This window comes from Hylobates moloch, unplaced genomic scaffold (genome assembly GCF_009828535.3).
Source record: "Hylobates moloch isolate HMO894 unplaced genomic scaffold, HMol_V3 SCAFFOLD_1, whole genome shotgun sequence".
NCBI lineage: Eukaryota > Metazoa > Chordata > Mammalia > Primates > Hylobatidae > Hylobates > Hylobates moloch.
Window position 1 is genome coordinate 68,033,681 of NW_026652276.1, and position 11,946 is coordinate 68,045,626.

At 38.0% G+C, this 11,946-nt stretch overlaps 2 protein-coding genes across 2 annotated transcripts in view; one reads left to right on the forward strand and one right to left on the reverse strand.

Annotated features, from left to right (window-relative positions):
* The window catches only part of GPR155 (G protein-coupled receptor 155), a 54,200-nt gene extending 43,585 nt beyond the window's left edge, over positions 1-10,615 (forward strand). Inside the window, exons 13-16 of the mRNA XM_058435493.1 lie at positions 976-1,001; positions 1,078-1,142; positions 3,221-3,358; positions 6,738-10,615. Coding sequence (XP_058291476.1) covers positions 976-1,001; positions 1,078-1,142; positions 3,221-3,358; positions 6,738-7,038 — 530 coding nt within the window. The 3' untranslated portion in view covers positions 7,039-10,615. The remainder of the gene's footprint in view (positions 1-975; positions 1,002-1,077; positions 1,143-3,220; positions 3,359-6,737) is intronic.
* A 376-nt stretch (positions 10,616-10,991) lies between these two features.
* Positions 10,992-11,946, reverse strand: part of SCRN3 (secernin 3) — a 31,429-nt gene continuing 30,474 nt past the window's right edge. Inside the window, exon 9 of the mRNA XM_058440978.1 lies at positions 10,992-11,163. The gene's annotated coding sequence lies outside the window, so the exon portion shown is untranslated. The remainder of the gene's footprint in view (positions 11,164-11,946) is intronic.

Sequence of the window (11,946 nt, forward strand, 5' to 3'; positions counted from 1 at the left end):
GTTTGGCCGTTATGATGGGAGCAAAAATGGCTATGCCCACAGAGACAAATGACCTTAATCAGTTTATTACAGACAGACATGAGCATCCTACTTGATATCTCACTTTGTGGTACTGTTTAAGATCTGATTTTGTATCTAAGAACTATAAAATACTGAGTTGAAAAATCATAGTCTGACTTAGCATTTTGCATTCAGAAAGCCCATTCTAAGCTGAGCTATCCAGAGCTGGGACTGAGATGAGCTTCATTCCATAGGGCTGTGTCATCAACAGCAGCTAATGCCAGGAATGTTGCATTTAAAATGCTGCCCCACAGCTTAAGGCTGAAGTGGTTCAATGGAGCAAGACAGACACAAACCCCATTCCCATCCCATTTTCCTCTTGGGGAGGTGGTATGGTAAGCTCATTCCCTTCTGGCTGTTTATAGTATGGGGGATGAAGAAATTGGGGTCCTTCTGCATTCTCCATTTTACTTCCACCAACTTGCACTCAGATCCTTATCCCAGTGTGCCACAAATGGCAGCTCCCAACTTCCTGTCTCTCAAAAAGAGTCTTAAATTGTCCTAACCTGTGGCTGATACCTGGTGCTAGGCGTTTGCCTTGTCACTCACAAATCCTTAAACTCTTCCCCTAACCACTAGCCAGTTTCACGTTACATAAATTCTGTTCAATTACTGCATTATTATTAGATACTGCAACACTTGTTAATTATATAATTTGTGAGGTTTCATGGAAAAATAATAAATACTTATGCACAGTGGGAAATATTTTCTTTTTATAAAGGAAAAACAAAGACATATATGCCCTTAAATGTTTTCATTTTATTATCATGTAAATACGGCTGCTCAGCCCTGGTTTGTATTACCCATCATAATGAGTAGGATAGAATGATTGGGAAAAGGCAGCAAAGCATCATACCTGCCTTTGAAGGGCCTGCTTTGTGTGTTCCACTTAAAATGTTGCTCTTGTCACTATAGGTTTGTCTCCTCAAACACTAAATTTGGTGACCTCCTTAACTTCTCTGTTTTAAAATGTTATTGTTGAATTCTGAAAAAAAATAACTTTGTTTTCTTCCCTAGGGATTTATCTCCTTTGGAATCTTTGGATTAGATAAACATTTAATCATCCTGCCTTTCAAAAGAAGGTAAATTAAGTTTTGAAATAAATCTGTATCTGTAAATGTGATGACAAAGCCATTATATTAAGATACTGATATGGGGCCATGTATGGTGGCTGCTTGTAATCCCAGTACTTTGGGAAGCCATGGTGGGCAGATTGCTTGAACTCAGGAGTTCGAGACCAGCCTGGGCAACATGGTGAAACCTAGTCTCTACAAAAAAATACAAAAATTAGCCAGGTGTGGTGGCATGCTTCTGTAGTCCCAGCTACTCAGGAGGTTGAGGCAGGAGGATGGCTTGAACCTGGGAGGCAGAGGTTGCAGTGAGCCAAGATTGTGCCACTGCACTCCAGCCTAGCTGACAGAGCAAGATCCTGTCACACACACACACACGTACACACACACACACACACACACACACACACACACAGATACTGATGTTTTTCGATTGCAAGGACAGAAAACCAAACACAGCATGTTCTCATTCATAGGTGGCAATTGAACAATGAGAACACTTGGACACAGGGTGGGGAACATCACACACCGGGGCCTGTCGTGGGGTAGGGTAAGGGGGGAGGGATAGCATTAGGAGATATACCTAATGTAAACGACGAGTTAATGGATGCAGCACACCAACATGGCACACGTATACATATGTAACAAACCTGCATGTTTTTTACATGTACCCTAGAACTTAAAGTATAATAATAAAAAATAAAAATTTAAAAAAAAATTTTTAATATATATATTTTAATTTGATTGGTAAAATTAGCCCTGTGATGCCCCATCCTAGGCTTTGTATGGTGAAACTTTTACTAGGACGTATTTTTAGTGCCTAAATTATAAACCTAAGAAAATATATTTGAGTGTCCAAATGATGGTACATAAAATGCTTAATTTCAACACTTGAACGTCAAATAAAAATGTGCTATATTATGCTTAAAAAAAGATACTGATGTTTTTAAACCTTTAGTAACTGCGAAGACACCACTAAATGCCACACAAAGGTTATAAACAACTGCAAAAAAAATTGGAGGAACTATTATAAATCTGGCATTGTAATTTGCACTTTAACAAGAATTGATGGACATTGATTTCTATCTATGCCAGTAACTATTACATAAAGTTAAATGAAACTTGAAAATGTCTTTGGAAATGGAAGTAGTAGGTGGTGTGCCCCCATGGTCTGTATTTGATTGTCTGTCTCCTTTGACAACACAATTTCTCTTTTTATCAAACTGACAGCTTACAGAAAACTCAAGTTTCTTTCTAAATTGTTGGTTTTTTATCAGCTTAGTGAAGGGTTTCTTTGAATTAAGATCAGGTATTTCTTTATGAAAAATAACAAGTAGTAATACTCCAACGTGGGGGTAGGAGGAAGAGGCGGGGGCAAATCTTTGTACTTCTTGTGTTTTCAAAGTCAAAATTTGTAGAAACTGGAAGTGCTAAAGAAATGTATCCCACCAGCTCTATGAAAAGTGCCCAGTAAATGGTAATGGTTCTTTCTTCTTCGTCTTTATCATTATCATCAAGATGTAGTTGCTAGGTTCATAATCATTTCATGAAAGAAGAAAAGCATAATTGGAAAGTCATTGAACTTAGTTATCAGCTTCATTTGTTGATTGGGTAAAATAATCAACCATTCTAATGTGTAGGCTGGCTGAAACAAAACTGTTTCGTACTCCAGTTTTTGGAGTACTCTGGTATTTGTCTCTGTTGTACTAAAATAGAAAAGTGATTAAACAAAATATTTGATCTCTAATTTATCTTTGCATTTCAAAACAGTAGAATGTAGAGGAAGGAACATTTATTAGTAGGACCTGAAATGGGTCAAACATGTCTGGAGGTTTGTAAAATGATTAAGTCTTCCACCCCAGTATGCTTTGAATAGGAAATTGAATGTAGAATGTTTTTGCTTCTGAGACTAATGATGTCTGGAATGTAGAATGTTTTTGCTTCTGAAACTAACGATGTCTGGGTATTGTAGATGACAGCTTTGGTGATCGACAGCTTTGGAACAGCCGTTTTGATGGGGTGATGAGGCAGGAAGAGTTCTCTCTCAGTGCTTTTCTTTCCTTAAAAATGGCCATAAATTTGATTTTCAGACTTGAATTCCTATGGAACAATAAAGAAATAGCAGAAAACAGGGATTCTCCTGTTTCAGAGGAAATAAAAATGACCTGTCAACAATTTATCCATTATCACCGTGACCTCTGTATCCGAAACATTGTCAAAGAAAGAAGGTAAGCAAAGTGCCAGTACAGGTTCTAGATAATTATATTTTAAATGATTAATTGACTAATTTTGGATTGTAATGGGCTAAATGAGGTGGTTGTGACTGATTACATGATTATTTTTACATATGCATGTAAAAGTTAAAGGAATTATGAGTGAGTTTATAGTTTCAGAAATGGCATATAAAAGAGTCATATTACGTTGATTTTAATATTTTAAAAATGTCATATAACTTCTGATTGCCATATAAAATGTGAACACTTCAGTTTAGAGTGAACCAAAATGTCATAGAATATTAACACTCATTTCAAGTTGGCCAGTAGTGTCTCTCACAAAACTTTGAGATACATTGGATTTAGAAGTGATGTTATATTCCCACCTCAGCATTTCTTGACAAATGCATTTGGAAAGGTATGAAGTATATAGCAGGTTCTCTTTTAATTTTGGATAAGGAAAAAAATTTTTTTTATAAACGAAGTATACAGCAGGAAATTATGAACTTTGAATAAATACTATACTACCAGTATTTCTGGTTGTCATAAAAGAGAAAACAAAACAAAATATAAAGAACCAAATACTTTTATGTCTATAACTGAAAATATGAAATGTATGAAAATTCATATGGAGGATAATTTATTTACATATATTATGCCACTGTATTTAACATATATATCATTATAATCAGAAGGTAGCCTGGTACAGAGAGTGGAAAAGGGGCTGCAGTGGGTGTGGACTAATACTAGAACTCAGCTCCTGAACTGCCGCTTGTTGGCTGTGTGACATTGGGCAAGTTCAATTCTCTAAATTTTAGTTTTCCTCTTCTTTAAAATATCGAATTCTTGGGATTGTTGAATTAGATGACAGAATGTCTGTGATGGGCATAGCCCGCTTTCTGGCAATGGTAAACTATGAAGAAAAGTTAGTTTTTCACCCTTCTGAGCACAGTTATTTCAGAGTGCCATCTATGAATAGTTTCAACAATTTAAAACTGCTTTTTAGGGCTGGGCATGCTGGCTCATGCCTGTAATCCCAGCATTTTGGGAGGCCAAGGTGGGAGGATCACCTGAGGTCAGGAGTTCAAGACCAGACTGGCCAACATAGTGAAACCCTGTCTCTACTAAAAATACAAAACTAGCTGGGCATGTTGGCAGGCGCCTGTAATTCAAGCTACTCAGGAGGCTGCAGCACAAGAATCGCTTGAACCCGGGAGGTGGAGTTTGCAATGAGCCGAGATCACACCACTGCACTCCGGACTGGGCAACACAGCAAGACTCTGTCTCAAAAACAAACAAACAAAAACCCACAAAAAAATCCTGCTTTTTAAAATTAAAAAAAGAGAATTCCATATTAGCTCTTTGAGGCCCAGTGTGATTGCCAGCTCTTGAGAAGGAAGCATAGCTTTTGCAATTTGCAGGGCTGCCAGTCTGCCTCAGTCCCATTTGGCTGAATGGACACTGGCTGGGAGCGTGCCAGCCTGTTTCCTGCCCCCTTCCAGGCTCTACAGCCTGTACAGTGTCACATTGTCCGCCACTTTGTACAGCTCCATGGGCTGGTTTTTTTGTTTGTTTCTTTGAGACAGAGTCTCACTCCTGTCGCCCAGGCTGGAGTGCAGTGGCGCAATCTCAGCTCACTGCAGCCCCAATCTCCTGGGCTCAGCCTTCTGAGAAGCTGGAACTACAGGTGCATGCCACCATACCCAGCTAATTTTTTGTATTTTTTTAGTAGAGATGGAGTTTTGCTATGTTGGCCAGGCTGGTCTCAAACTCCTGAGCTCAAGTGATGTGCCCACCTTGACCTCCCAAAAAAAGTGCTGGGATTACAGGCGTGAGCCACCACACCCAGCCATGGACTGTTATTATAGCTGCCTGGTAACAGTCATCAGGAAATAAATATTCTGTTGGTGTCTGGAATAGAAGGTGTCAGGCTATAGGCCGGGCACGGTGGCTCACGCCTGTAATCCCAGCACTTTGGGAGGCTGAGGTGGGCAGATCACCTGAGGTTGGGAGTTCAAGACCAGCCTGACCAACACGGAGAAATCCCGTCTCTACTAAAAATAGAAAATTAGCCAGGCATGGTGGCGCATGCCTGTAATCCCATCTACTCGGGAGGCTGAGGCAAGAGAATCACTTGAACCCAGGAGACGGAGGTTGCGGGGTAAGCTGAGATTGCGCCATTGCACTCCGGCCTGGGCAACAAGAGTGAAACTTTGTCTCAAAAAAAAAAAAAAAGGTGTTAGGCCATGAATAAAAAAATTAACAAGCAAAAAGAAGGCTAACACAGAGTATAATATCCAGACTTTTGTTGAATGTAGTGTTTCTAGTTGCAAGGCATAAATTAAGGTAACATCTCTAAATGAAATACTGATGTTAAAATAATGTAATTTTATGTATTTGAGAAAACTTTTAATGAGTATTAACCTTTTTTTCTAATTCTTATATGAACTCTAATGAATATTTATTTATGGTGAAATGTTTTTAAATTTTTGTCACCTATTTCTCCTTTCACCTTGATGTTCATCCACCATTTCCCATGTCAAGCACTTTAGGTTTTGTAGCCTGAATAATGCTTGTGGACAGATTCATGTTGTCTATCTATGGTGTATTTGTGTGGAAATGTACAGCACTCGTATAATTGGATTTTTTTCCCTGTATCTCTCTATCTTTTGTTTATTTGTACATACTTAAGACATCCCATATTTGCATCAGGAAGACAGATTTTTAAATACTCAAGAAGTAGATTCACAAAGCACATTTTAAAAATCTTAGATTTGTAGCAAGTTAGATCTCACTTATTCTTTTCTTGCTTCCTAATGAAGCAAATTTCTGACAAACGTATCAGTAGGATTGTCTTTCCTGCTGAGGGCAAGAAAGGCTACTTGTGGGGCACTATGATGTATGTAGTGCATACATATACATGATGTATATGGAGCTAAAAATAAAGTTTGATTTGAATAGTTTAGTGAAAATAATCACTTCTTTAGAGCGCGTGAAAAATATTTAGTGTTCCTGACACAAATTACTTAGTATAACTAAAAGTACAAATTATAAAATATATTCAGCTATTACAGGACAGATCTGATAACAGGCTACTATAAAAAAAGTATTTCTTTGTAAGTGCATTTACATTATCTATGACTTTTTTTGGTATTGTTTAAGCATTTCTGTTTTCACAAGCATTACTGACATATTTTCTTTTTCTCCAGTGGGTCTTTCTAGGGTCAGGAGAGTTAACAAACCCTTTCTATTCAGAACAGTTTCCTTCCTGCCATGCTTTTAACTATCACGCTGTCTTTCCTTGTTTCCTTCTATTTTTTCGTGCTTGTCCTCTATCATACAGTGCTGATACCAGATTTACAGAACATATGGGTGAATCATTCCTTTGACACAGGTGTGGTGCAAAGACTTCTGCTGGAACTTTCTGTGGCTGTGACCTGGTGAACTGGCTAATTGAAGTCGGCCTTGCCTCCGACCGTGGTGAAGCTGTGATATATGGAGACAGGCTGGTACAAGGGGGAGTCATCCAACATATTACCAATGAGTATGAATTCCGGGATGAGTACTTGTTTTACAGATTTCTTCAAAAGAGTCCTGAACAGAGTCCTCCTGCTATTAATGCGAACACTCTCCAACAGGAAAGATATAAAGAAATTGAGCATTCATCCCCACCCTCACATTCCCCTAAGACCTAACTTATAAAGGGAAGAACCCTACATGGAATCATATTCTAGCCGCATATTCATTAGTTTTTAGCTGGGTGACCTTGGGCAAGTTAACAGAGGCAACCTCTCTGAGCCTCAGTTGTCTCTTCTGTAAAATGTGACAAGATGTGTTCCCACCACATGCTCAGGGTCTGTGATTTTACATGTATGTAAAACACATAGGAAGCTGACTTAGGAAAAAGAGAAAACCAAATTAAAGTTCTGATAATGAATATAATATAGTCATCCTTCAGTATCCAAGGGGATTGGTTCCAGGATTCCTGAAGATCCCAAAATCTGAGGATACTCAAGTCCCTTATATAAAATGTGTAGGCCGGGCGTGGTGGCTCACGCCTCTAATCCCAGTACTTTGGGAGGCCCCGAGGCAGGTGGATCACCTGAGGTCAGGAGTTCAAGACCAGCCTGGCCAACATGGCGAAACCCCGTCTCTACTGAAAAATACAAAAAATTAGTTGGGCGTGGTGGCGGGTGCCTGTAATCCCAGCTACTCAGGAGGCTGAGGCAGAATTGCTTGAATCTGGGAGGCAGAGGTTGCTGTGAGCCGAGATCGTGCCACTGCACTCCAGCCTGAGCAACAGAACAAGACTCCGTCTCAAAAATAAAATAAAATAAAATAATTAATAAAATGGTGTAGTATTTGCATATAACCTATGCACATTCTCCCATATAGTTTAATCATCTTTAGATACTTATAATGCCTAATACAATGTAAATGCTATGTAAATAGTTGTTATACTGTATTGTTTAGGGAATAAAAATAAGAAAAACAGTCTGTACATGTTCACTACAGATGCAACCATTGTAAGCCTAACTACATTTTTTTTATCTGCAGTTGATTGAATCTGTGGATGTGGAACCTGTGCATATGGAGGGTCAACTGTACTATAAATAATACGAATATGTCAACATTATATAATCATTGCTTTCTGCAACTGTTTACTATAATTTCAAAATTAGCATCCTATTAACTGTTCTTTAAATTATCAAATTTGGCAAGTATATTGCTGGCAGGAAATGGACCTTAAATTATGACAGCTTTACATTTTTTGGTAGTATCTCTTGAAAAAGAATTTTAATGATTCTAATAAGAGGTTCTTTTTCTTTTTCCATTTCCTTGACAAATAGTACTCATTTAAAAACTAGAGGGCCAGGCGTAGTGGCTCACGCCTGTAATCTCAGTACTTTGGGAGGCTGAGGTGAGCAGATCACTTGAGGTCAGGAGTTCGAGACCAGCCTGGGCAACATGGTGAAACCCGGTCTCTACTAAAAAAAAAAAAAGAAAAAAAAAAGAAAAAAAAAAGAAAAAAGAATACCCGGGTGTGGTAGTGCATGCCTGTAGTCCCAGCTACTTCGGAGACTGAGGTGGGAGTATCCCTTGAGCCTGACAGGCGGAAGTTGCAGTGAGCCAAGATCACATCATTGCACTTCAGCCTGGGTGACAGAGCAAGATCCTGTCTCCAAAACAAAACACAAGCAAAAAAAACCTAGAAGCACTATTTTTTTTTAAAGTTTGTCTTTTCTTTTCTACCCAAATTACTAATCTATGCCATTAAGGAAAGGAGTAAGAACCTCCATATGTATTATTATCTCCACAGTCCTTCTGCAGAAGTACAATCTGATCTTTAACTTTTATGCTACAAATAATAATTTGAGCAGATTAATTTGAATTTTATCAACAAAATTATTGCCATATGGTGTATCATTTCTGTATTTGAACAAAGCATCATAATGCAGGGTAACTCTTCTACTTTATTCCCTGCAGTTAAAAAAAATAAAAACTATATAGTTCAAGCCAATATTTAAAAATTCTAAACCTAGGCTTAGGCATGGTGGCTCACACCTGTAATCCCAGCACTTTGGGAGGCCGAGGCGGGTGAATTACTTGAGCCCAGGAGTTCAAGACCAGCCTGGCCAACCTGGTGAAACCCCATCTCTACTAAGAACAAACAAAAAAACTTAGCCAGGTGTGGTGGCGTGCGCCTACAATCCCAGCTACTCAGGAGGCTGAGGCAGGAGAATTGCTTGAAACCAGGAGGCAGAGGTTGCAGTGAGCTGAGATTGTGCCACTACACTCCAGCCTGGGTGACAGAGTGAGACTCTGTCTCAAAAAAAAAAATTCTAAAGATTACATTTAGAATTCAGTCTTTTTAAAGTGTCCATGTATAAAAATATATAATTTTTAAAATTACTAAATGTTGCCTTCTCTCTTAGTCTATTATTTTGGCTACTATAACAAAATATCATAAACTGGATAGCTTGTAAACAACAGAAACTTATTTCTCACAGTTTTGGAGGCTGTGAAGTCCAAGATTAAGGCACCAACAGATCTGGTGTCTCGTAAGGCAAATTTCTGGCTCATAGATGGTACCTTCTTGCTGTGTCCCCACATGGTGGGTGGGAAGAACTTGTCTCATCGGCCCCTTATAAGGGCATTAATTCCACTCAATAGGGCTCCACCCTCATGACCTAATAACCTCTCAAAGGCCCTACCTCCTAATACTAACACATTGAGGATGTGACTTCAACTTTACATTTCTACAGGCAGAGAAGGGGGGCTGTGTAAATTCTTCCCATCAGTACTTGAATGTTCATTTAACAAATATTTATTGAGCATCTAGCATGTTCCAGACACAATCTGAACACTGAGCACACAACAGTGGGAACAAATATGATTCCTGTCCTCATGGAGCTTCTATTCTCCTGTGAAAAACAGATGTTAAACATGATTGAGGATTAGGTTTCAACACATGAATTCTAGGAGGACATAGACACTTAGACCATAGCATCTTCAGATAAACTTTATCTTCAGTAAATTAAAGAGATCTATTTAGATGACCTTTGAGCATCTTAATTATTAGATGTCAGTGCTAGTTTAACTTATTTTAAACATGTTTCAGATATTTATTTAATTATACTTTTAGTGTCTCATATGTAAAAAACTTATTTATAAAATAATTTATCGGGTTAGAGTCATTGCCCTTTTAATGCAACAAATAATTTTTTAAAAACCTGCATGGGGGCCAGTAGCTCACGCCTGTAATCCCAGCACTTTGGGAGGTCGAGGCTGGCGGATCACGAGGTCAGGAGATCAAGACCATCCTGGTTAACACGCTGAAATCCCGTCTCTACTAAAAATACAAAAAATTAGCCAGGTGTGGTGGCGGGCACCTATAGTCCCAGCTACTCGGGAGGCTGAGGCAGGAGAATGGCGTGAACCCGGGAGGTGAAGCTTGCAGTGAGCCAAGATCACGCCACTGCACTCCAGCCTGGGCGACAGAGTGAGACTCCGTCTCAAAAAAAAAAAAAAAAAAAAAAAAAAAAAAAAAAAAAAAAACCTGCATGGAAGCCTAGTATATTTATTAATAACAAATAAATTATACTTTAGTGTACTATTAAGCTATACCAATTTTAAGTTGTGATTAGGGAATGGGGGTGTTTTTAAGCTGAACTGTCTTGCTGCGGAACTTTCCTTTTTTTTTCCTTTTTCCATATTATGACTCTGAATGCTCAGGGGTAAGCCTAAGGCCTCATTGCTGTTACCAGGAGATTTTTCTAGTTACAGTAATAAAGATGTTAATTCACATGCATGCAGGCAACTGAAACTCAAGTGGAGAATTTGTTTGTGAATAAGTCATACTACTTCTGTTATTTGCACGAATGGAATCTGCAATATCTTTTTCCATGGGAGACACTAAAAGAAAACCCTGGATCAGAATGATCTGCAGTTTCAGATAATAAAGGCTTTTAAGAGACATTTTTAGAATTAAAAATATACTAATTTTATTAAATGAAAATATTTGTAACTGTTACTTTCTCACTGACAAAGCAAGTTTCTCAATAAAATACCTATTTTAACTTGCATTGCTGACATCTTTTCTTTGAGTAATCTGAATAATGCAGAAGCCATCATAGAGGTCTTTTCTATACGTTCTCAATGTTTTCTTAAATAGGTTTCCTGAGTTCTATTCTTCATGACTCTGGGCTCTGCAAACAGGGTTTCCCAATTACGCATTCTATAAACACTTTTATGAATGAGTCAATATGACATTGAGTCCTTTTCATACATTTCATCATTTCCAATATGTAGAGTGACAGCTAGAAAAAAAGATGATAAAATTTTGCTTAAAACCTATCTCTTTTTCTTCAGCATAGTGAATTGTTTTCTTAACTCTCAATGAGTAACTCCATGCCTCGCTTGTGCTTAGCTTTCAATGTTTTTAGACTAAGACAAAGTGTATTTGGCATTTTGAGAACAATGATTAATGGTCAGTAAATTTCTAAAGCAAGAAAAATGTGAAACTAGTGTTTTATATGTTTGTTATGCAGCAGAATACAGCTCTTAGTGTTTACCCCTTCATATCTCATCACGTAAAATAATTACTTTAGGCCACTGGACATAGGTAGTCCTGTCATGAGTGACGGCTGGAAAAAAGTTCAGCATCATAAATGTTATCACCATTCTTCAAGAAAAGATGAGATTATAAGTTTCTGCAATTGGTATGATAAAATAGGTTGAATTAATTAATGAAAAAGAGAAAACATTAGCTCTGTAGACCTGTTTTGGGCAAATTTTACAAGAAGAAACTAACTCCAAAATTCCAGGCTACATAGTTATTTCTAAAGCAAAACTTTTGGCTCATGATTAACATATATAAACTGGTGTTTTCATCAAAGATCAAACAAAATAGCCTTGTCTAGAATACTCATATTATTCCCCTGGCTTATTAAGTAATGGTAAATAATACCAGTATCTAAGAGGTGACAGGTTGACCTGAGACTTATCAAAGGATACCAAGTTGTGCAGATAGATTGTCTAGCTAGTTTCTTCAACTTTACATTTCTACAGGCAGAGAAGAGGGCTGTGTAAATTCTTCCCAT